At 41.3% G+C, this 26,646-nt stretch overlaps 1 protein-coding gene across 1 annotated transcript in view; it reads right to left on the bottom strand.

Annotated features, from left to right (window-relative positions):
- Window positions 1-26,646, bottom strand: part of RUFY1 (RUN and FYVE domain containing 1) — a 2,127,773-nt gene that overhangs the window by 819,978 nt on the left and 1,281,149 nt on the right. Inside the window, exon 10 of the mRNA XM_044069383.1 lies at window positions 2,114-2,230. Within this exon, the coding sequence (XP_043925318.1) occupies window positions 2,114-2,230 (117 nt within the window). The remainder of the gene's footprint in view (window positions 1-2,113; window positions 2,231-26,646) is intronic.

The following is a 26,646-nucleotide window of genomic DNA, read 5'->3' as shown; positions in this document are numbered from 1 at the left end:
GAAGTCATTGTTCCACTGTACTCATCCCTCATTAGACCCATCATGGAATATAATGCCCCGTTTGGTATGTACCTCACAAGACATCTGCAACAGCTGGAAAGGCCACAGAAATACCTCACTAAAAGAATCACAGGCCTAAAGCAGATGCCATATGCTGACCGTCTAAAAAAAACTCCAGCTATACTCTGTGGCATATCGTCTACTCAGAGGCGATCTCTGCTTAACATACAAGGCCATGTCAAACCCTGACCTGTTGGACATGCTCCACTTAAAGAAATCCCAATCTCTCAGAGCCACGCGCTCCAGGGATCTAAACCTTATCATCACAATGAACAAAACATGCTGGAGGGATAGGTTCCTGACCCAGAGACTCCCCATACTCTGGAATAGACTGCCCATACATGTCAAGCAGAGCGCCTCACTGGCCCTCTTCAAAAGGAACCTTGATGATTGGATGGGAGATAGGAAATTCACCCCGGGGATCATGTCAGTCGCCCTGCTAGACGGGCCCAGAGAAGTAAATACTGTGGGAAGAAATATCCAGGGAATTGTTATGGCTAGGCTTGCATAGGCCTTAGAGCCGATAGCCTAGTACCAACCTATGACCCTATAAGATTACTAAATAGGCCCCATGGTGATATTGGTTTACACCCCAGTAACATTAGTATTGTGAATGGTTGAAAAAAGGATATCAAAAATGCTCTGGCAGTTTTCAATTCATTGTTACAAGGTGAGCAATTTAGTGAATGATGTAAAGAGATATTACTGGAATGTCCAAGTGGAAGAATTAGGGAAACAGCGAGGAGAAGGGAGGAATTTAATGGACAGTTAAAAGAGGTAAAATGGGAGAAATCAAGAGAAATGTAGGGAATGGAGAAGCAGAAATTCAAAGCACAGTGATTACTGCTTCTATTACAGATTAATATGCAAAGGTCAGCTGAAGAGAAGTAGCATGAGGTAATCAGGATTTAGGTTGAATTTTATTGTAAAAATACATCTAAATCCATTAAAGCACTATGATAGACTTTGACAAGTGGCGAGGGTGTTAAATCAGCTAAAGCTCCCAGGAGGAGGGTTGGCATAACTGTTAAAGTCTTAATCTCATAGACACAAGGTGCAGAGTTTGTTTCTAACCTCTGATTATTTGCTAAGCTTGAAATAGTCTACAGACTGACAGCACAGTATTTATCCATGAAATAAAGACACCCACAGTGGAATTTACTGAGTATGGCCACTACTTGTCGTACATTAGTAAAGTTGGATAAGGGGAGGTTATGTACAGATTGGAGGTTTTTCTAAACCAGATAAGATTACATAAGCTTAGTAGTGATCAGGTAGATAGGTTTGTTGCCATATACACATACACATACACAGACACACACACACACACACACACACACACACACACACGCACGCACGCACGCACACACGCACACACACACACACGCTCACAGAAACGCGCACACACACAGACACACACAGAGACACACACACAGAGACACACATACACAGACACACACATACACAGACACACATACATAGACACACATACACAGACTTATTTATTTAATCTTTTGCTGATCAGGTTAGCTAGTGCCACTAGGCTAGTAGCCTTTCTTCAGGGGAGACCAGAGTTGGTATTTATACTAAGGGGAAATCTGGCCAGGGCATCTGGGAAATTACATTACCCTTTTTGAAATGTGCTGTGGGATTTTTTTTTTTTTTTTGCATCCACCTGAGCTACCACCAGTTCAAACTCAAGAGTGCAACACCCCCTTATGCTGCACTACAATATCAGGAACTGACCTACCTTGTGTGGGAACAGAACCCAAAACTGTAATTGCCCTACCTTTTTGCGCTACACTGTGAGTGAGTGAGTGAGTGAGTGAGTGAGTGAGTGAGTGAATGCATGCGTGCAGATGTATATATTCAGTACATGCTGTTTGATTAAATGTGGTCAACAAACACAAATTCATTGAATTAACCATCCATCCTTAGTATACACTCATAGAAGTAAAACAAAAAACATTTTTCATGGTATCACCAATTTAACAGTTATCTCAGAAAAACATTTTATTTTATTCTGTTTATTAATCTTATATGCCAGACTTACCAAGCGAAGCTTTTTTTCTTCTTTTAGTTGCTTCCAGACTTCATTGTACATTTCGTCCAGACTTTGACGGGACTGTTTGTAAGTTTCTAGCTCTACAATTGTGTCTTGCTTAGTTACCTACAAGGAACAAATGATTTTTTTGATCACTGCTTCGAAACACATTAACATGTAGCATGCATTTTTATCCTCAAATGCATTCATTATTAGATTTCTCAGTTAAGTAACGAGGAGGTTCTCTTTCAGTAATAAGCAAAGTACTGTTGCTGTATGAGGTATTCAATGTAATGATAAATCAGAGTGGAAAATTTTTAGGGTATAATAGCAGGGTTTAGTCACCGTGCAAAGCATGGAACCTCCAAGATTTCTCCAACTGTCTCATCCTCCTTGTACTGTTCCTCACAGGCCTTCTATCAAATATACTGACAACAGGAATGACAAATGCTCTCTACAATGTTGCAATGACTGTATCCATCTTCAATTTTCAAAGTGAGAAACCAAGTGAATGTATTCTGTAACTGTAGTATAGAAACAGCATGATATACTTGAAAATGCAGATAGCAAGAACCCTGAACAGTTGTTGAAAATATGACTACATCTGGAAGAAAATCCTGTGTGCCTAAGAATCCTAGGAGCAATCCATACGTACTACTGGTTTCTGTGTCTCAGTGCTACAAAATATACAGTCTCCATCACAAACAGAATCCCACATGAGATTGGTGTATAGTTGTCCCTACTGCCCTAATGAGTTCTGCCTTACAGTTCTAACATTAAGGTAAGCACATGAGAAGATATTCTAACCACCACATAATGTGGAAGACAAGGGAAATGAATTCAAATGGAACCATAATTAAAATTCTTATATAAAATATAAGACTCTTATATAAAATTCTTATATACATGAAAGTGGCTGTGGAAGTGTATGTAATTGTGGGTGTTTGTGTATTCATGTAGTAACTGGTGATACCTCCATGTATGCCAAGCCAAATCAGAATTTTTTAAATGAACAAACTAAATGAAAAAAAAAAACTCAAAGAGTAGACATTCTTCATTAATGCTGTCAAAAGCAGACAATCCAGGTGGAAGAAATATAGCCAGTACAATAAGGAAGTGCCAGCTGTAAATTTCACTAACTGTTCATAGCTGTTTACTTAGGCTAATGACCGCAAGGGCCTTTTTAGGCCTAGCCATGCATCCCAAATCTCTGACAAGTTCTGATACCCTTGTAAGCATGGGCCTGGGAGATGAACCATTTACAGGTTACTTGTGTCCATTAGAGATACAGGTGCCAAACCAAGGATGAATTTCCAGTTTTCCATCCGATTGTCCAAGTTGCACTTGAATTGGGTTAGGGAGGAACTCTGCTTCACAAGGATGGGGAGCCTGTTCTATAGACATGGTAGTCTCTGGGATACATACCTATCTCTCCAGCAGGTCCTATTTACATCACAGGCAAAGTTAAATTCTTTAGAACAGGTAAATAGGTTGCAAGCCCTGTACTAGAACCCAAGAACATCTGTACTCCAGCCCTACACTTACACTTGCTACCACAGAATTTTTCAGCATAATATCATATAATACTGATATAATATCAGTGTTAGTTCCACTTATCCACATTTCAGTGTTACTAATATAAACAAAGTGTCAGAAAGTGTGCAAGAAGTATTATCTAGGTCACAGCTGTTGAACCCACGTTCTCTCAAAAGGCAAATCATTTTCTGTTCTGTGGGAACAAAACGTGGCATGTTATACCATACACACTAAAACAATACTCAATAGAAAGCTGCGGTAAAATCAAAATAATTGATCACATTAACACCAACAGTATTCCATGTCAAGGATTCAGAAATGAAATAATGTGATAAAGCAAAAGTAAAATGAAGAAAGAAGGATAAGTCAACTAAAAACCATGTCATTATAGACACATACCAAAAATCAGTGAACATATCCGTGTCCTCACCAACACTAATCTCCAATCAAATAAGTCAAATAAAGCAATAACTGTGTCTAAGTGCAACTTCCATGATAGCTGCACACTGAGTATCTTGCTTAATTTCAGCTCCCAGTGTGAGAACAGAAACTCAAAAAACAGAGCCAGTGAATTTGTCTTTTTAGGAAACTTTCAGTTACTGGCTGTTAAGTGCACTGACTGGATGACCAGCAAAAAAGAAATTCAGAGAACTAATCACAAAACGTGAGGAGAAAATTCTGGCTGGGAAGAATCTTGCAGCTGTTCAGCAAAAAGCAGTTCAAGCTCAATGTTTGGTGCAAGACATGACTTCTAGTAATCTAGTGGGAAAAAAGTCAAACTTACTCAGAGCTGAAATAAACACAACACTGAAGGAGTATATCAACTCAAATAACAAAAGGCTGGAAAAAATGGAAGAATCTTTTAAAAGATATTCAGATGTGCTGATGAAGAAAAGGCTGGTTAAGTATGGGACTGCTCAAGAAGAGAGATTTCAAAAATGGAAGAATGAGAGGACTGAGCACATAGGGAAAACCTGGGATTTTCTGCTGTACCAAACTGGAAGGAACGGACTGCAACCATTTTATGAAAGCACACATAAGCAACTGGACTGGTATTCCACAGCAAGGGTTATTAACTGAAACAGAATACTGTGTATGCTCCAAATCTGGCCATGAAAAAGCAGCCAAGACCTTTAATAGTACAGATGCAATTCTACCAGCAGAAAGAGGCGATTCGGGCAAAACTGTGGCAGAAGGACAAAGTACTAAAAGTTGGAGACAGTAGTGTGTTTTTGGAAAATGACTACTCATTCTTTACCAGGCAGAAGAGGAGGATATTTATTTCAGCAATTAAGGAATGTAAGAAACAGGTGTGAGATTCAAGCTGCTGTATCTAGCTATCTTCAGAACATTTTTCCTTGGAGGGTCAAAGTAATTTTTTGTGATGCAAAACATGTTACGGAGGAAATACAAAAGTTTGTCCAATAAAAGTGAGCTATAAAAACAGAGGGTATTTCTGCTTCGTAGTCTTTCGACAATAAAGGTCATAGAAAGACTATGCCAGTGAAATGTTTTTCAGTGTTCCAAAGGAAAATGCTTGACAAACAGAAAAAAGTACATGAGTTAACCAGAACAGCCAGGAGTAGGTTGGAAATTAACCAGATACTGGATCTAGGAGATTGAGATCAACAGGAAGAAAAACAGCAATTTGAAAATTAATGAATAAATGTGAGGTTACAAGCATCAATTATATTTGTAAAATATGATGGAACAAGAAAACCTGGAAATATTTGGATGTTTTTGACTATGTTAAACTAGCAGGGGAATCCAAAGCATATGCCCTACTTCATGTCATTAACCTTAACAGTATTTTTATAATACATGACATATGGTGCATGCTATAAAGTAAAGCTTTTTTCGGTTATTTTTGTGTGTAATAGGGATCCTAAAATAGACAGGTGCACATATTTTCCTTCTTTTTGTTCAGTTTTAAGAAATGTAGGTACTGCAATTCAAAAAAAGAAGGTCTGGATGAAATAGCACTGCATAAGTAAAAATGATATGCCTTTTCTTACTTTTGCATAGGGGAATGACTGGATTAATGCCCTTGCCTTGATGTAATAACAAGTTTTAAGGGGAAGCAAGTAAATAAAAGAATACTGAATATAATGAAAATTTTCCTCTAGCAAATAAATGTTCAAAGTGCAACATGAGAAGCATATAGTGGAAGGCAACTGTGTATCTGGTTCTCATGTTTATATGGAGACGAGCTGATAAGAGCAATAAAAAAATGGTCAAAACATTCTTTCAATAGCTAGGAGATAATGTTTTCTGAAAGCATTCTACCTGTCTTCTATATCTGGGAAGGAAAGAAATATAACACAAGAACAGACAGCACTTAGTGTAAGAAAAAGCACATGTAGTACCATGTGTCTTAGCATGGATAAACGTCATTATAGGTTCATAGGTAGGTACTAGGCTATTGGCCCTAGGGCCTATATAAGCCTAGCTAAACAGCACCCTGGCTTTTGCCACCCAAAAAAAATTATTTCCTGCGCCCCTGTCAAGCAGAGCCACAGAAGTAATTCCCGGGGTGAATTTCCTATCTCCCATCCAATCATCAAGATTTTTCTTGACGAGTGCTAATGAGGAGCTTTGTTTGATATAGACAGGTAGTTTGTTCCAGAGCATGGGAAGTCTCTGCGACAGGAATCTATCCCTCCAGCATGTTCTGTTTATTGTGGTGACAAGGTTTAGGTCCCTAGAGCGTGTAGCTTGGAGGGATTGGGATTTCTTTAAGTGGAGCATGTCCAACAGCTCTGGGTTTGATATAGCTTTGCATGTTAGGCAGAGATCGCTTCTGAGTAGGTGATATGCGACAGAGTAAAGCTGGAGTTTTTGGAGACGGTCTGTGTAGGGCATCTGTTGGAGGCCAGTAATCCTCTTTGTGAGGTATTTCTGTGGCCTTTCCAGTTCTTGTAGATGTCTTGTGAGGTACATACCAAAAGGGGCGTTGTACTCTATAATGGGCCTAATGAGTGATGAGTAGAGGGGGAACAATGACCTCTTTTTTCCTGGATGAGAAAACTTTTGTGATGAGGTGTGCCACATAGAAGGATTTCCTGACTACTGTGGCAATGTGATTATCAAAGGAGAGACTACTGTCCACCTGTGTCCCAAGGTCTGTTATCACACTTTCGGTGTTACGTAGACTACCGCCTATGTGATAGTTCATGGGTACACAGTTTTTACCAAAAGGGATGACAATGCACTTTTGGCATTGAGCTTGAGGCCATGGCTTTGACACCAGCCATCTGTCTCAATGAGGCCCTTTTGTAGGCTGTCCACATCGTTAGGAGTTTTGATTATGGCTCCTAGTTTGCAGTCATCTGTGAACTTTGTTAGCCAAAGACATTCTGTGTTAGCCTGTACTTCAGAGAAGTAGATACCAAACAGGAGAGGACCCAGGACTGAACCCTGTGGTACTCCACTTGTCACTGGTCTGAAGTTGGATTTAGAGTCTGCTACTTTTACAGTGTGGGTTCTGTCAGTGATCCGGTTAGCAAGCCATCTTGTGGCGTAGGGATTTATACCTAGTTTAGTGAGTTTAGCTATAATTCCAGAATGGGGGATGGTGTCAAAAGCCTTGGTGAGGTCAAGATAGGCTGTGTGAACCACCTAACCCTCATCTACGGCTTTGGTGACTGCCACAAAGAAGTCAATCAGGTTCAGGAGGCATGATCTGCCTTTCACAAACCCGAACTGGGTGGGATCCAGAGTTTGGAGGTTACCAATGTCTTTGTTTATGAGGTCCACGATGATACGTTCCATGGCCTTGCAGACCAGGCTCATCAGGCTAATAGGTCGATAGTTCCCAGGATCAGTGGTGGCTTTCCCTTTGTGGAGTGGGATAACTGTTACTGTGTGCCATTCAGTGGGCACAACACCTGATGCGAGGCTATTATTGAACATGGTGCTTAAGTGGGGAGCCAGTTTGTTCTGAAGTTCATGTAAAACACAGCCTGGGATGTTGTCCGGTCCTATGGATGCTGTGTTTTTGGCTTTAGAGAATGCAGCTTTTACCTGCGTAGTTGTGATTACAGGGACTCTGCATTCTTCCTGTATAGATATGGGCCCTTTAATGGGGGGGGGGCAAAGTTAGCACTGAACCTATCTGCTAGGATGTTGGCAATATCAGTTGGTTCTGTAATTTTCGTGCCGTTGTGCTGTAACTTAGAGCAGATCTGGGTGTTGCCATTGTGTTTCTTGACATAGCTATAGAATGCTTTATGGTTGTCCTTAATCATCCACAGGAAAGAGTGCCCACCTGCAAAATGTCAGAGAAAATGTATTCCTGACCTAAAAAGAATGTCCCTCTCTATAGATCAACTAATACAGTAAAAACAATATAAATGTATCTGTTACAACTAAAATCAAGAACATTCATTGAGGGGCCCTATGGTTGGGATGATTTCCAAGCAGTAAATATCAACAGGGTGACAGAAACTTGACAGTCTTCAAAAAAACACCAGGAAGACTGAGAAGTGAGAAACAACTAGTCAGAAGTCCTAATTCCAAGGTCACAAAAAGGGAAGGATGCCTAACAAGAGAATGTTGCTGGCCAAATGGGCCTCTGTGAGAAATTCCATCAGCAGCACATCCAGCAAGCACATCAGACAACTGATCTTAAAGAAAAGTGGACCAGGCCATAGCCAGGGGCAGCTGAAAGCATCCAATGACACAAGAGAATCAGGTTGCTGTCACATCAAAGAAGAGAGGAAAATGTAAAGCTCCTACAACTTCAGGGCACCAAGAGATAAACTACCAGTTTGATCAACCTAGAATCATACACTGACCAGGGGAGACCTAGAGATGACTGTACTCTTCATGGGAGTGAGAGGTCCATCATACTTCTCTCTTGCCTTCTACAATGAACCAGGGGGAGGAGTGGAAGGAGCTTGACCAGGAATACAGACCACCCCCTCCGGTGGGATGGAAATAAAGCCCCCCTCACAAAAACGGACTGGAAAAGGAGCACACTCTGCAGGCCAGGTGATTCAGAACACCCATGGAAGTTGGCGTTACTACATGAGAAATTATCCATGGAAGATCTCACACACCAGGGGGCCAAATGACTTACAATATTTTTTTTCCTTTTACAGAATTTTATACCCTGTGTATAGGAGATTAGTTACATTATACAACCATTAATTAACCACATGTTCACATTACTCTGCAAGGTATATCAAACATAAATGGCACTGCACTAGCCAAGACTCCCAAGTTAGCAGAAGAATGCAACACACCCCACAACATTTCAAAGAAAGACAGGGTGTAAGAAGATTAAGTACACATCCCATCAGATTCAAAGTAACAACATCCAAGTTTTACATTTGCTATAAATGCAAAGAAATGACCCCACCCTATCCTATAAAGCCTACCCTATACATTCAACTGGAGTCTAAAGCACACAGACCAACCAGCTCAATGAGACTTAGAGCACTAAATGCCTGGTACTTTTTCATGAACAAAACCTCTACTTACAAAGGTGTTGAGCCCAAGCAAAGGTTTATTCATCCTCCTTCTCTAAGCCAGCTATCACTTTATACATTTATGAAAAGCTGCATGGTGCATTGTCATTTATGACTCTAGCTATGACGTTTCCAATAACAATCTAGTGTTCTTTTGGGGTGCAGTTGCAATATCCCCAAGCTTTGTTTACTGGACTGCATGCTCTGGTAACAGTAGAATGTGGGCTACTGCTGAACGTGTGATACAAGATTGTGAGAATTTTTATTTTTATATCAATGGGGAGATGAGTAAGATGGCTGATAAGCTTGTTCTTGATGACAAGATGTCTTTATGGATAAGTTTGCACTCAGTAGGTTTCCCTTCCTGAAAAATATAAAACCTACATTTCTTCTCTCAAAAGACTTTCATTTGTCAGAGCAGTACACTTGATTTTCATACCTGTACCAAGCAATTCTGGCTAGAGGCACAGTGGAAAAAATTTGTGTTCTCTAGTGCCTATACCAGACCAAAAAATATATATATCATACAGGAGTCGGCTTAAGGATGCATAATCAGGGGCAAGATCCATCCAGATGGTACCTTTTAAACACCTTTAGTCTTTTTATGGGGGGGGGGGGGTCAGAGGAGCCTCAGTTATGCACAACTCCATATGGAATGATCCATGAAATTTTCTTTTCCTCAGGGTAAACATTTAGGTATTTCTGTGAGAAGGAAAGTGGACCAGATGCTACCCCAGACAGGAACCTGTGAGCCTCAGGGCAGTCACAGGAAGGGATAACAAAGAAGATTTGCTGGCTCAGAGAAAATGGCCTCATTGGGAACCTAAATAAGGAGTACCCTGCCCCCCAACAACTACATGGATTCATTTGGGGAACAGTATATGATAGGCATGTGCAGGATGCTATGGAGCAGCGAGTCAGGCCTTGGAAGTGCAAATACCAAGAGATGTGTAAGAATAAGAAAGTAGTACAACAGACTTGGAAATGGCAACAGGCATATTTCCTTAAGGCATGGTCCAACAACTGCACTTCAATTTCCCAGAAGACAAACATTTACTCAGTATCTACACCATGAACCATTAGCTCTGATGTGGAATGAACAAGTAGAACCTCTCAGTCTGGATCAAACTGCGCTGCTGATCTCAGGGAGAAAATACTGCAAGGGGGAGCTCTTAGCTTTGAGGATCTCTAACCTAAAGAAAGACAGCTCTAGAGACAGACACATGGTAGTGGGTCAGAAGTAGTGTGTTCTGGTTTACTGACCAGAGAATGGGAAGTGTCTACACCTTTGAATGTACCTACAGGGTGGGAACTGGGAGATGCACCCTTCAGGCCCTTCACCATCTTCCAAACTAAAGGATTAGCAGTGGTTCACATCTATAAAAGTTCAGGATGAGCTCAGAGTATGAAGTGATTGGAAGGCCATTTTAATGCAGACCTATGTCCAGGAAAGTTAAGTCTTAGCTGGCCCTCTGAGTCTTACTCCTTATGATATTGCTCTAGCTAGGGTCTGGGACTATGTGGTAAGACCTTTCACTAACCCCCATGTAAAGAACTTTCAGCTGCTATTACAATCCTGGTAGAGTTAAGGCCAGGAGATAAGCTCACCAGCTCCTGTTGGCAGCAGGGCTGAACCACTGCAATTATGGTGGTGATTTACACAAAGGTTATGTACTCATTATAATGATGCCTCTGTGTTGTCCAATTTCATTCCTCCTCACCTAATGGGCCTCGGAGATGACCTTGGATCTGGCTCGGCCATTTTTACCAGACTCACAGATCCACCTCTCAAGCTCCTCCCTTTATTCATAATGCCCTGCCATCCTGGCATACTTCAAATCAAGTTTTCTGCCCTAAAATTACATTATTATAAAAAAGGAAGATAGACGCATACAGAAAGGCTGGAGCTCAAACAGGTTCCCTAAAGGGACATCCTTTTGGTCTCACTAAGAAGAGAGGGAAAGGGGCGGGAAGGTGTGAAACTGAGGAAGAATTAAAATGGACAACACAGATGCATCTTTACGGTAAGTACATAACTTGTTTCTGATGTCATTTTCATTCATTCCGCAACTGATGTGGCAGTCTCGGTCACTGTAGCTACTGGGTGCGGGAGAACAAACACTGGAGCATTCAAGGGATGCTGAAGAATAGACCACTGCACTGAAAGCATCCACTGCAGAATCGCATATGAAACCTGGCTAACAGGACTAGAATTACTGCTATTACCACAGACCCTAAGGATTACAATACTAGCCTTGCTGGAATAGAAGAGTGAGAGATTACTTCCATAACTTGGAATCTGAGGAGGATAATTCTTGTTAGAGGTAGCAAAGCTGTATGGTTGATTATGTCTAGATGAGTATCTATGAATTCTACAGTCTGGGTGGGTGCAAGCTGTGACTTGGTGTAGCTGGCCGTGATGTCCAGGTGATGACATAACTGGAACAAGTAGTCCCTTCCTTGTACAAGTAGATGCCTGGGTGGGGTGGTCAGAAGCTAGTTGTCTAGGTATGGAAACACAAAAAATCCCAGCAGTCTCAAGTGAGCTGCTACCACTGCCATGCATTTGCTGAACACCCTGGGGGCTGTGATAAGGCTAAAGGGTAGTGCTCTGAACTGGTAATGATTGGCTCCCAGACAGCAATGCAGCTGTCTTCTGGAGCACCTGTTCATTTTAATAAGAAAGTACCCATCCTGACGATCTATCAAGCACATCCAAACATCCTTTCACAGTAGAGACAAAATGGACTGAACCGTGACAATCTGAAATTTTGAATACTTTACATATTGGTTTAGCTTACTGACATTCAGGACTGGTCTCAAGTCCCCCTGTTATTTTTGGCACTAAAAAGAATCTTAAATTCTGGATCCTTGCTGGACTTGGGAGACATTTTAGATGACTCTTTTCTAAAAATCTTTCTATTTCTAAGACTGCTGCATCCCTCTGATTGGGTGGTACATCGGGGATCTTTTTTGTCTTTGTTTGAAGAACTTGGGAAAATGATAAAAATAACCCCAGGATATGATTTTCTACACCCAAGTGTCTTTTGTGATGGATGCCCAGGCTTCTGGGTGCAGATATTAGCACTACCCCCACCCACTGCCTCTACAGTACAGAAGCCACCCTTCAGGAGTGCTTGTAGGGCTTATCAGAGAAGGTATCTCTGAAGGCTTGGTTCTGTAGGTCACCTCTGCTCAAAGGCTGGTGTCTTCCATTAGAGTCCCCCCCCCCCCCCCGTCCCAGGGACAACTACCTCCTCGTGAGTCCTGGAAAGGCACTTGGGAATCGCAAAATCACATCTTTTTACTTAACTGTTGATTCCGGGAGAAGGATCTCTTCTTCTCCTTCTTCTTTTGGCTTTTCCCGGTTAGGGGTCGCCACAGCAGATCACCTATCCCAACAACAGAGAGGGTCTTTCAGTCTTGCTCACTTTTGAAGGGTGTCTACTTAACTTTGGTGTTGAACAAGGATGATTCATGAAAAGGAGCACTGATGAATGAAAACTTGAAGGACTCTGCAAAATCACACTGGCACATCCAGGCATGCCTCCTGACCGCAATGCCTGAACACACAGCTCTAGATGTACCACCGGCTACATGACAAATCAGCCTCATGGACATGTCAGAAACAGACTGAATAGTGGTCAGTTGTGAAGAAACTTATTTCTGGTCCTCCACAGACATGGACCCTGAAAGAAATTTGGAAAGCTCTTTGGTCAAATCTCTTTGTAACATGGTGAAGTGTATCAGATAATTCAGCATACAAAGGGTGAAGGTTTCTGAGTTGTAAGTGTGCTTACCAAATCTGTCCAAGGCCCTAGACTCCCTGTTAGGTTGATAGACAGATGAGCTCTATTCTGCAAGCTCCTCCCTAGTGGCTGCCACCACGACCATGGCATCAACTCGTACTCCCTTGCTCCACTGGGCTCAATCCTTTGGTGGAGCTAAAAACTTATCAGGTCTGTTAGGTATGGGCTACATATTATCTGCCTACTTCCATGCTTGGCATAAGACTAGGTTGTTCAACTCATCAGCCAGAGGTACCACCCGAGATGTAGCCAGGCCAGACCTGAAAGCCTCCAGAAACACAGGCTCCTCCTGGGAAAGGAGTTCAGAAGACCATCCACCTCTCTGCTTAAGAAGTTTCAGGATATCTCTAAAGGAAATGTCAGCAGGTATAGATCTGGGGGACCCCTCCCAGTCACTGAAGTCCATGTCTTCAGTGCAAGATCCTTGAGCGGAATCTAGGTGTCCCCTTTTGTACATCCTGTTCCTTGGGACCTCATCAGTGGGGTGGTCTGTTGAACTATTGGAAGTGTTTGGGGAGTTCTGTGTGAGGACTGTCTGAAGGTTAGTACATGCTAGCTGTCCCAATAGCATAGACATGACAGGCTCAGAGCTTAAATCCGATTGAAGAATACAGATAGAATCTGAGGAGGGTAAGGACGTCCACTCTCCAGGTAAAGCGAAAGCTCTCTCCACTACTTTGAAGGCAGAAGACCCAAGAGAAACAACAGTCGGCCGCACTGGGCTGAAGCTACCTGCATGGACAAACTCTGAATCCCCACAGACCCCTGCCTTGAGGAGGGAGGTGGACCAGAGCTAACACCAAGACTCCAAGAGGGAGGACAGCCCCAACAGCTTTGGAATTGACCCCAACCACCCAGAGTTGGTGCGGATGCTTCAGCTCCTAGAGTCATCCTGCTCTGAAGAGACTGGTGCTGGGCGAGTCAAGAACCTGGTTAGTGTTGAAGAACAGCCTGTCTTAGGTTTCAACAAGGACACTCTTGAAGATTTCAGATCCAAGGGCTCAGAAACTCTGAAACCACACCTGAAATTGGAGAAGGAAATATAACTTATAGCTGGGGGCAGAATCACAGGTCCAATGTGTGACAGAGCTGGGATCACCCCAACCTGGATCTGAGCACTGAGAAACTTCCTCATCATTTACCTACCTCTGCTTCAGATAAGCTCCTGGAGTACCTAAGAGATAAGCATGTGGAAGGTGGCCTGGAGGGTTTTCCCTACTGTCTCTTGTAAAAATGGCAAATGGAACAGAAGAGATATTGGCTCCAGAGAAAAACATGGAGAATGGGTTCGAGGAGATTTGTTTGTGATTTGGAAGTGGTAGGATCCAATGTTGCAGTCGGATCTGGTTTCCTTGAAGCTTTAACCAGAGATTCGGGTACCAGAGCTGATAGAATACAGTCAGGGGACCATTTCCTGGACTCCTTTTCTTTAGGAGTCAAGGCATGTTTCCCTTTATCAGGTTTTTGGAGGGTGTGTGAACCCCAGCCAGCAAAAAAACAGAAGAGGAAGGTAGTAAGCCTCTTTGCACCATTTTTTTCCTTCTGTCACTCAAAGCACTGGAGTTGAATCCCGAACAGATAGTATACTCAACTTCTAGATGGGCTGCACCCAAACAATAAACACACTCCATGTGGGCATCAGAATTAGGAATCTTATGCACACAGGAAGTGCACTGCTTAAAGTTTGTGGGCTTGTCTGCCATCTTGAAAGACAAACAAAAGAGAGTAAAAGGGAGAACTTTTTTTTGGACAGTCACAGGAAGGGGGAAGGTACCAATAATGGAACTAAAAGGACAGTACCAATGATGGTACTTAGTAGAATACCCTCATAAGGGTAGAAAGGCCTGAGGAGAAAAAAATAAAATAAAAAATTTATGTTAGAAACTACACTAACTACTAGCTAAAAGCAAAGGGAGGAAGCAATAGAGAGAAATTATATTTGAGTGTAAAAACTCTCAGTTAATTAGCAGAGGGAATCCTACCAGACACCCTAGCTCGAGAGCAAATGGCCCACGTTCAGATGATATGGTGGCAAATGAGATCTGAGGTATGCCACAATGGGTGGGCAATTATGGTTTAAGGGAGGAGCTCGAGAGCTGGATCTGGGAGTCTGGTAAAAGTGGCAGAGCTGGATCCGAGGTCAGATCCAAGACCCATCAGTTGAGGAATAAATGAAAATGGCAACATTGGATCTTATGTCTCCCTAAAGCAAAACAGGTAATAATGGAGCGGGTCTTAACTAGTAATCTGACAGTCACATGGAATCTTTGCATATCTCATTCTATCCAATGTACAGAGCAATTTCTGACTGCGCCAGGATCTAGACAGAGCTGTACAAGTGGTAGAAAAAGTCTTGTTAGGACCAAAGATAAGTGTGCATGGCACACAGACACTTGACACACATCCCAAAATAATACAGCTTCTGAGAGAAAAGTGGATTATCAGACCTCTGAAGGGAATGAACCCAACTGCATTAACCAATTAAGGGAACTAGGCACCTGAGAGCACACAATTTAGGTTTGAAAGATCCAGTACAAGTCTCCACGTGTAGTCTTTGGAAACACAAAGGCTCCTAAATATTCTACCTTTTGTTGATTTGACAAGTTAGTGTACTACCTTCTTTGTCAGTAGCTGTAAGAGGAAATCTAGAGCCATGAGAAGTTGCTAAGGGGATGTAAGATGTCTCTGGTACAGGTTTCCGGCAAAATTCTACAGGACAGTCCCTGAAAACTATATGAAAAATTCACTGGTCTTGAAATAACATGCTGTCAACATTTTATATTGTATAAAAATGCTTCTCTAAAGATATTAGGGACAAGTGAAGGTGAACTGGTCCTGGAAGAGATTCTGATTTTGATTGAGTTGGCCGGTATCTCCTGCACTGATCTATACTGTCGCTATTTGTCTCATTTGTGCTGCTGCAGCTAAACTCCCTGCTTCCTTAGTGGAGAATAAATTGCATAGTGAATGCAGATATGAAACAGCTCTTTCAGCGCCATCATGTTTTCCCCTTCTTCACCAGTTTTGCAAGAGCCTTTCAGCTGGCTATCAAAACAAGGAGACATTATTTAATAGGACATCCAGAACTTTAGGTTATGTTCTCAGAATGACTGAGCTTAGAGCTATAAAGTAAACTACCCCCTTGTATGTTTAATTTGCTGCTAATTGAGGCATTTGCTGTATTGCAGTCATACCTGTTATGTTTGTCTACTATACTTACAATGCAGACCAGTTCCACTGGTATCTAAATGGCAAAGACTACAGTTTTCTTTAATATGTGCTGAAATGAATCTCTGATACTGGACCAAGTGGTAAGTTTAAACTCTAGATTAGGTTACAGGAAGCATAAACCCTTTTTTACAAAATAAAATTGTGCATCATCCTGAATTCTTTGTCAAGTGATAAGTAGAAAAGGCAGCTGTCTTTAGTTGATTGTGTACTAGAAAAATGAAAATTATATTTATATCCACTTTAATATCTTTAAAAATATCTTGCATAATGTTGGACTGCTGTACTACATGCCTATCTTTTTAAGACTGTGTGTTAGGAATCAGGGGTTTTGCTAGGAGTAGCTGTAACCAAGGCAAAACTGTTCAAGGTTGTGGTTCACCTGACTTAAGTATAAGAGTGTATCTAAGGATCTTACAGAGTCTTCATAAGTATAAACTTCAGGAAGGGAACTAGAGGAAAAGAATGGTTAATTATTCTTATCTGCAATAAAGCCACAAGCACATTTAACTCAGAATTCAATGAAGAAATCATTAAATATCACAAGAATCACTTTAATTTAATTTTAACAACTATCTTCACATAATAAGAAACTGAAGTCATTTTAAGACTGATTACTTAAAAGAAACAAACAAAATGACGGACTAGGGGAAAATGGAAAATTCAGTCAGACATCAGTTTTGAAGCTGTGTGAACTAAAGATGGCATGGGATAGTAATGTCTTCATACTGGGCATGTCCCAATTTATTCTACAAAAAAATCAGCAAATAACAATATCGACCAAATGAAATAGAATATTCAAAATCACAAGACAGCGAGTAATACATATGAGTAGACGTACAAAATAAACTTTTTCATAAAATTCATCACAAAATAAAGACCAAATTCTATAAACATGTGTAAGCATCATAAAAGATTACATTAAGCAAGTGGAAAACAAGCACATATCCAACAGAACAAAAAGAATAGAATACCAAACGTATTAAAGAACATTTAAAGCAGAAAAGAAAAGTAAGTACACTATATTAAGTGCACAGTTAGAAAGTCAGTCAGATTAATATACAACAGTTAAACATGATTTTTAAGCAGGTTATTGCCAAGTTGCACACAGAAAGTGAGAAAGGTCAAATTTCTGCTCCACAGCTTTACAGGAAGTATTTCCAATAAGGTGGTCTACAGAAAAAGAAGTAGCTTTTATCTAATGTTAAATTAACTCAGAGTCTTTTCAATGTCGAAGCCCTATTGTGGACAGGACCAGAGCCTGAGAATTAAGCAGGCATTAACAGCTGACAAGTGAAGGCCAAAAATCAATGAATAAAAGTTTATGTGCTAGTACTACTAAACGGCCACTACGGGCAAATGTTGAAAAAACATTTTTTATCTAGTCATGAATTTCTGCACCTCTCAAAGCTGTGTGCCACAAAATAAGTATTCATTCCTAATTTTATTTTTTTTTATCCTAGTTTGCTCTCATGGGGGCAGACATCCTGATGAGCGATCTGTCTCAAAATGCAGTATGTTAGCCCTGATTGTGAGAAAAATAGCCCTACCACTTGATGTCGGATACAAATGTTGTTGCTAGTAATGTACTACAAATTCTCTGAAAAAATCTTGCAAAAGTATCAACAAATTACGGAGATAAAAAAGGTTTACAAAGAGCAGTTTTGTTAGTTGCAGTTCCTGACCAAGTTTCTCCACCCATCTGCCCTCCTTCAATGAGCCAGAATCTCACATTTCCAACTTGGCTAGGTTCAGCTACTTAGTCAAATTTGCATTTCAGTAGTCAAACAAATCACAGCCTTGTGTTCCACTAAACCTCTTCCTTCATACTTTTCTTCACTCCTTACTTTTGACTAGCACTTTCTCAGGCTTTTGGGGTTAAAAAAAAAACACACGCACAAATATCATTCCACAGTTTAGGCCAATATTATCAATTTCTTAAAATGTGCACAGTAATATATTTAATTTGGATTGCTTTCTGGCTGTTCATATGGTTATTTTTGTATAATAATTCTGTTGTAGCTATGTATATATATATATATATATATATATATATTTTTTTTTTAAATAAACAGACTTCCCAAACATGCATGTGTAGAACAAAGATTTATATGGAAATATAGATATGGAGCTCACATAATATATGTGTATGTACACACATATACACACACACACACACACACACACACACACACACACACACACACACACACACACACACACACACACACACACACACCTCATCAGCTAGTAAGCTACTGAATACTTTGTTGCATTCAAAGGAACTTCATTGTCAAATGTAATGAAACTGTTTTCTTTCTCAAGTGTTTATGTATTAAATTCTCTCTCCCAGCATCATTTGCACCTTCTCTCCCATAGACCCTTCCTCACCCGATTTCTTTTTCCCCAGTGACTTGTATATATGCAAATGTCAGTTTATAGTACTGCACTCACTACGTATACTAGAGTACTACTAACACATACATGTATGCCTTTTCAACAAATGGCCTACATTTTTACTTTGATTTCTATACGGCATAGTCAGTCAATCTGTTGTGACCACTTTGGATGAAGTTGAAAACAAGCCCTGGTTTAAAAAAAAAAAGTAAAATAAATAAAATTAATCTGTTGGGTGGACAGAAACCAAATTAATCTGTTGGGTGGACAGAAACCAAATGATTACATACAGTGTACTGGCCATGACTCATTTTTCATAAAATGCATTATTATCAAGACATGTGAGAAAGATGCCTTGGAGTAAGCATGTGCATATCCAAAGGCACAGCTGAAGTACAGAAAGAAAGTACTCTGTGGAAGTGACAATATTAAGGAACAAACATCAGCTCTCAGGATTCAAATGGAAATGAATGCCTGTGAAGGTATTTGATGTAAATAGTTTCATAGTTTGGTACTAGGCTATCTGCCCTGGGGCATCTATAAGCCTAGCCATAGTGATGTGGCTTTCGCCACCCCATGTAATGGTACACAAGTGTGCAGAATAGATTTAGAATACTGTGCCTCTGTCTAGTAGTGACACAGTGAAGACCCCCTTACATAATAGAATTAGTTTACTGTGCCTTTGTCTAGTAGTGACACAGAGATGACCCCTGGGGTAAACCTACGATCTCCCATCCACTCGTCAAGATTTCTCTTGAAGAGAGTCAGTGAGGGGCTCTGCCTAACATAAACTGGGATTCTGTTCCAGAGTATGGGAAGCCTCTGAGTTATGAATCTGTCCCTCCAGCATGTCCTGTTCATATTTGTGCTGAGGTTCGAATCTTTAGCTCTCGTGGTTCTGATGGATTTGGATTTTTTGAGGTGGAGCATGTCCATCAATTCCTGATTGGACATGGCCTTGTACGTCAGGCACAGATCACCTCTGAGTAGGCGGTATGCTACTGAATAGAGTTGGAGTTTCTTTAGTCTGGCAGCATATGACATATGTTGGAGACCCTTGATCCTCTTGGTGAGGTACTTTTGGGGTCTCTCTAGCTGTTGCAAGTGCCGGGTGAGGTACATACCAAATGGGGCATTGTACTCAATCATGGGCCTGATAAGGGAGGAGTACAGGGACACAATGACCTCCTTTGATCTGGATGTGAATCCCTTCATGATAAGGTGGGCAAGGTAGAAAGTCTTTCTAACCACTTTGGCAACGTGGGTGTCAAATGAGAGGTCACTATCGACTTGGGTCCCTAGGTCTCTGATTACTTTTTCTGTACTCAGTGGGTTACCGCCTATGTGATAGTTTGTGGGCACTTTGTTTTTCCCAAAGGGGATGACTATACATTTTTTGGCATTTAGTTTAAGACCATGATTCCGGCACCAGTTGTCCGTTTCAGTGAGGCCTTTCTGTAGGATGTATGTGTCAGCTGGTGTATCGACTATGGCACCTAGTTTGCAGTCATCTGCAAACTTTGTCAGCCACAACCCACACATGTTTGCTTTCACATCTGAGAAATAAATGCCGAACAAGAGGGGTCCCAGGACAGAGCCCTGTGGGACACCACTTGTCACTGGCTTTGAGTCTGACATGGCTCCAGCGATTCTGACTTTATGGGTTCTATCCTTTAGCCAGTTTGCCACCCATCTTGTGACATATGGATTTACATTTAAGCTGTTGAGCTTGTCTATGATGCCAGAGTGGGGTATTGTGTCGAAAGCTTTAGCCAAGTCCAGGTAGGCTGTATGGACTGCTTTGCCCTCGTCAATGGCTCTAGTGACGGTTTAGAAAAAGTCAATCAGGTTTAAAAGGCAGGATCTGCCTTTTACAAAGCCGAACTGGGTGGGATCAAGTGTCTAAGTCCCCAATGTCTCTGTTTATTAGTTCCATAATGATTCTTTCCATAGCTTTGCAGACCAGGCTAGTTAAGCTTATGGGGCGGTAGTTACCAGGGTCAGTAGAGGTGCCTCCTTTGTGGAGTGGGACCACTGTTGCTGTACGCCAGTTTTCAGGTACATATCCTGTAGTAAGGCTAAGGTTAAATAGCATTTTTATGTGTAGGTTTAGCTCCTCTTGGAGTTCACGTAGCATGCAACCCGGGATACCGTCGGGTCCCATTGATGCTGTGTTTTTAGCTTTGCTGAGGGCGGTTCTCACCTGGACATCTGAGATGACAGGGAGGTTACAGTCAGCTGGGATAAGTATTTCATCTTTTGGGGGTGAGGGAGGGGAGAAATTTGCACTGAACCAGTCTGCCAGAATGTTGGCAATATCTGTGGGTTCAGGGCATTTTTTGTCATTGTGAACTAACTCTGAACATATCTGAGGGTTTCCGCCCAGGTTTCTAACATAGCTGAAGAAGGCCTTGTGGTTATCTTTAGTGTCCATAGCGATTTTTCTCTCAAAGTTGGCCTTGGATGTTTTTATGAGAGAACGTAGCTTTCTACTAGTGCTGATCAGAGATGCCTTCTCTTTATGGGATTTTGCTCTGTCGTGCAGTAGCTTCCTTCTTTTGTTATACAATTTGTTTATGGCTGGGGTCCACGACAGGACGCCTGCCCTTGGTGGAGATGGTCTTGGTTTTATTTGGGATTGCATGATCCATGCATTCTTGGAGATGTCCGTAGAAAGCATTTGTGAAGGATTCTGCATTGTGGGATGTGGTTTCCACTGTCCCAGTGGGCTTAAAGGATACCATCTCAGTTTTAAGAAGTGTAAAGTCGGCTTTTGAGAAGTTTTTCACTGTAGTCTTTTGTGTTGGGGGTGGAGGTGGGATATGTATATCCAGGGTGATTAGTTTGTGGTCAGACCTCACTAGTGAAGGGTATACTTCCGGTGTGGAGCACTTTGTCCCCATGTTTGTGATGATCAGGTCTAGTATATTATCTCCCCTTGTGGGAGAGGTGACTAGCTGTTCCACTGCGTTTGAATTTATGAATTCGAGGAACCTTTGGGCTAGGGTGTTTGGGCTAAAATAATGCATCCAGTCTATGTTAGGGTAGTTGAAGTCTCCCAATATGATGGTGTTTGGTGAGACATTCATATCCTCCAATGTCTTCAGGAAGGCTGAGTGGGGTTCCTGAGATTGGGAGGGTGGTCTGTAACATGCTACCAGTTGTATAGCAGTTTTGCCTACGGTTAGTTGCACCTGGATGGTCTCTGATGCTTCATGTGTTGCCACTAACCTGGAAGTGTGGGTGTCCTTGATGAATATGGACACTCCCCCTCCCTTTTTGGTTTGGCCCGAGTTTTGAGGCCGAAACGCATGAAACGAGGTATAGCCTGGTAGCGCTGGGGTGCTCTCAGGAGCCTTGAACCAGGTTTCAGTTACTGCACAGACATCGATGTCCTCCATACTGAGGAGTGCTTCGAGAGCCTGCATCTTGAGATTTAGACTTCTGGCGTTGAGCAGCATTACCCTTAGTTTTTTTCCATTTTTGTTTTCTAAGGAGGTGGGTTTGTCTTTTGAGCCTTGCCTAAAAAAGGCACTATGGGGGAGGCAAGAGCCTTAGCCAATATCCGGAAGCCCAGTGGTGACAGATGCAAGCTGTCCCTTGCGAAGCAGCGTGGCTTGTCCAGCATGTCATCCCAAGCAGACAGACATTGGATCCCCTTAAAATGACACCAGTATTTGAGCCAGTTATTAAAGCTGGTCATCTTGTCTTTGTATTGTGGTATCATTCTTGGTGAGGGCAAGATGCTGCTCGGGGTCAGAGTCATACCAGCCTGGGCTACATAATCAGAGAGCTCCTCTATGTCTCTTTTCATGTAGTCCAGGGAGGTACAGCTCAGGTCATTCACGCCGGCATGGACAATGACGGAGTCATATTTGTACTTGCTTTGGAGTGACCTGAGTGCGTGTGTTATGTGGCGGATCCTAGCTCCCGATAAGCAGCTCACCGTTACCCTCTCCTTGTTCAGCCTGGTAAGCGGAACGTCAGTGTGTCTGACTATAGAGTCACCTATTACTAGTGTATCAGGCATAGTGTTTGGCCTTAAGGGTTGTGATTGTTTGACACACTGATTTATTGAAGTATGTGATGCATGTGTTATGTTTTGAGGTGGTGGATTTTTGGGTGTCTGCTTTGGGAGCCTCTGTTGTTTTGGTAAGTTTTTTGTTAGAGCCTCCGAGTATGTCTTTGTGTTTTTATGTGTTTGGTTTGCAGTTGTGGTAGGTCTATGTGGGACTGGGTTTGGTGTGTGTGTGGTTACCGTCTCCTCCTGTCTGGTCTTGCCACAACATTTCTTCTGAAGTGCACGGTTGACATCTCCTTATTTTAGCAGGAAACACAACATTCAAATGTCTCTGAATGACTTCAGAAATCATAACGTGTGAGGGTAGCTGAATAACAATGACAGAGTGTTTTCAATAGGCAAGGAGAGGCATTGTAAGGAAATTTCAGAGATTCCATCTGAAAGGCAGCTGCAGACAGTGGGACTCTTATGTAAAGGACTGTGCTTGATTTTTGAGAGCGACAATGGAAGAACAGGTTTAACAAAAGGTAATGGGTTGGCAGTTATCTCACATGTAGCCATGACCCCCCCCCCCCTTACAGGTGTCTTATTTGTGCTATTTGATTACTTCTGATGCATATTAAATTAAATAAATAGTATTCTCATACTAGGTCTTATGGAAGAGAAAATATGTATTTTGTTCAGGTTCTGATTTAAAATACAAATGCATCATTATTTCACCTGAGAAATGTATGGATGTAAACTTATACCATCATTCAGCATATGAAAATCTCATATACATTAAACAGCTGTATCTTTAAAAGTCATGCACACACACATACTTTTTGTACCACTACTCTCTCTGTCCCGACTACTAACTTACCCTACCCTCCCTTCCTCAACAGATACTCCCCTGAGGTTACATTCATACCTTTTTCACATACATTCCTACTATCTTGTCTATCACACCCTACCCTTCTCTACATGTATTATCCTACACCTTCACCAGTATAATGTGTTACCATATTTCATGACCTCTAGAATATACACAATCATTATGATAATCATCTATTATGTAAATAATGCTGCATCTTCCTATTATCAGGCTTTCCGGCGAAATTGAACTTAATTAACCCACCAGATGTGCAGTAGCAAGCCCCGCCCAAACCCCGCCTGTGACCATTTTGACTGCACCGCCCACCGTTTGATTGAAAGATGCTACCAAAACACAAGGTCATTTAGACCAATATTTTGCCATTAATAAAGCAGTTTTTAAATATTTTCCGTGCTATATCACTACTACTTTATTTTAAAATCAAACACATTTTAAAATATTAGTGTCATTAACGCAAGACATTGACACAATTAAAGAATGTGAAATATACATTTTGTGAAGTGAAAGAGGTAATTGTCGTTAAGAGTAAGTCATCACTTTTTTTCCATATGTCACCAGTTTTAGCATGGATTAAGAGGTAGAGAGCTAAAATCTTGAGTCAAAAATCAAGACGTCCTTTAAATAGGGAGAGTTGACAGATCATGACATTAGTGCTGACTTGCATTTGCTTTCAAGACATACCATGTGCAGGGTTGTATGAGTGATTCCTTGTAACTATGTTTAGGTTCAAAAAGGGTAAAGTGCCGTCTGTCCTGTCCTACATTCTCTTACAAACATACACATTACAGCAAAATATTGAGTCACTCTGTGAAACCGACTATATGCTGTTTAGGACTGTAGTTAGGACGCTGTCGTAGTGCAAAGGGCATAAGGAAGACAAGTTATCCTGGCAATGATATTTTGTAGCTGTGCCGTGAGCTGCCTGATTGAAGTTATTATTAAAGGCTCCATATTCTCCCCCCTAAGAGTCTTTGTACAGGTTTAGTTCAGTTATTAAAAAATTAAACCCCTTTACAAAGGTGTAATATATGAAGAAATGAGTAACACTTTGAGGAGCAACTCTAATATTTCAAGAGCTGTGTCAACCACAATTAATATCTCAATTTAGTTTTGAATGTGTCATTATTGTGCTTATTAAATGATCTGTTTTTAATTCTACTGTTTCTTGCTACATGACACGGATTTACTGTTACATTTGCATTGCGTGTCAATCACGGCACATTGCCGTTGTTAATCCCCGCCCTCCAGCATGTCAATCACAGCGGGCACGCCCATTCCTGCGCGAACTCGGAGGTGGGTTAATACACTTCAATTTTGCCGGCTTTCCATATAATTTATGTTTGAACATTATGACTTTAATGTCTGTTGACTTTTTATTATGACAAACTAATGTGTTTTTCAGAGTCTGTGCTTGAATGTTATGACTATTAGGTCTGTCGTGTTTTTCATTCCTTTAACCATATGTATCTGGAGTTTTTCTCCCTGGGCATACACTGAAAATGGGTACCTCAGGACCCAGTCAGACTTTCCCACTAATCAAATGCTAATTAAATAAAAGTTTCAAACACACTGAAACACAGTCAGTGCTGGCTGATGAATTGTCATACAGCAAAGAAAAAGAATGCACAGCTTTCATACTATATCAAATGCGCATTGCCTCAAATGCCCTATAACTATAATTGGTCCCTTGCAGAATGTTGATGGGTGATCTATGTCTGTCATAGTAATACATCCCTGAATGCTGTTCTGATAGACCAGTTTAATATTTACAAAGAAGCAGTACTAGAACTACCAGATCTAGAGACATACTTTGCTTGGAACATTAACTGGATATGTTGGAGGGACAGGTATGTCTCTGAAAATACCCCATTCACTGAAACAGGCTTCCCATCCACGTGAATCAGTTTTTCCTTAATCCTCTGCAAGCATAATGTGGACCTGTGGATGTTCCAGTCAGACTTTCTCAGTAAACAAATGTAAAATAAAAAATAAAATGTGGAGATAGTTGTAGGCGTAGTTTATTACATCCGTATGGAAGGCACTGTATTATAAACTCACGTCTCTACCATCTTTACCTCTGCAGGAAAAAAGTCTTTAGCCATTGGTTCTGCTATTGGTGGAGAGATTAGTACTGTGGAGAAACCAGACTTCCCAGATGATTGTGTCTGTAATGGCACAGCTACCAAGCTGGACACCCCCCCCCCCATACACACAATGTATAAGACTAGGAATGAAATGATAGATCATATCCCATGTGAGGACCAGCTCCAGCATGTGTCAACAGCTAAATGCCTTACAGGGAACAATACATGAATTCTGGCATGGCTGTTAGAAGCACTCCACTGGCTGGACTCAGACATCTGACCTGCTGTAGAACAATGGCCCATACCATTAACCAACTAGACGAGTTGTTGCCTTCTGTGCTGGCCTGGAAGCAATTTATGCAGGTGTGCTCCCCTCCCTTATGTATCATTTCTTATTTATTGTTTGTTGTTAGACCATCCCCATTTGATACCCTCTGTGTACCTGTGGCCATCCACTGTCTTCCCCACATTAGGGTTAGGGTTAGTTCCTCTCAGCAACAGCCTCATGAAAAAAGCTTCCAAATCAGAAACTTTTCAAAACAGCAGTACTACTAATTTAGTAAGCTCACAAAATAAGACTCCATGAATTGGCATCCCTTTTAAACAGAGTCCAGTATGATAAATGTAATTAATTGTTCATGAGAATTCAATACCTTATTCGAAAATAATTACGGATTGTGCTATGTTTACTACTGACAACAAATCGGTCTCATTCAAAGTAACCATCACACCTGACTCCCCTCTAGCAGTAACTAAACTAAAAAACTTCTCCAAAGCAGATTAGAACCTCTTATGGGATGGTATAAATAGCTTCACTGCACCTCCTCCCTCAAATACAACTGGCAACTATTCCGAGCTCTACACCAATGCTTTACACAATCACCTGTATAATTGCATCAACTTGGCAGCATCTGATAGGACCTAAAGAATCTTCTCAAGGAAAAAAAGAAACCTATCTGATGGACAACTGTCATTAACAGGCTTTACAATAAGAGGAATAAATTGCTGTCTTAGAGTAAGAGGGACCGAGCTCTAAACTAGAAACACTCCCTCCTTGGCTTAAACATGCAAATAAGACTTCTTGTGAAGGCCTTCAAATCAAACTACAAATCCAAATTTGCT

This window comes from Protopterus annectens, chromosome 4.part0 (assembly GCF_019279795.1).
Source record: "Protopterus annectens isolate FY-2018-M chromosome 4.part0, PAN1.0, whole genome shotgun sequence".
Lineage (NCBI taxonomy): Eukaryota > Metazoa > Chordata > Ceratodontiformes > Protopteridae > Protopterus > Protopterus annectens.
Note: the sequence above shows the minus strand (reverse complement) of the source record. Positions and strands in the feature narration are given on the sequence as shown.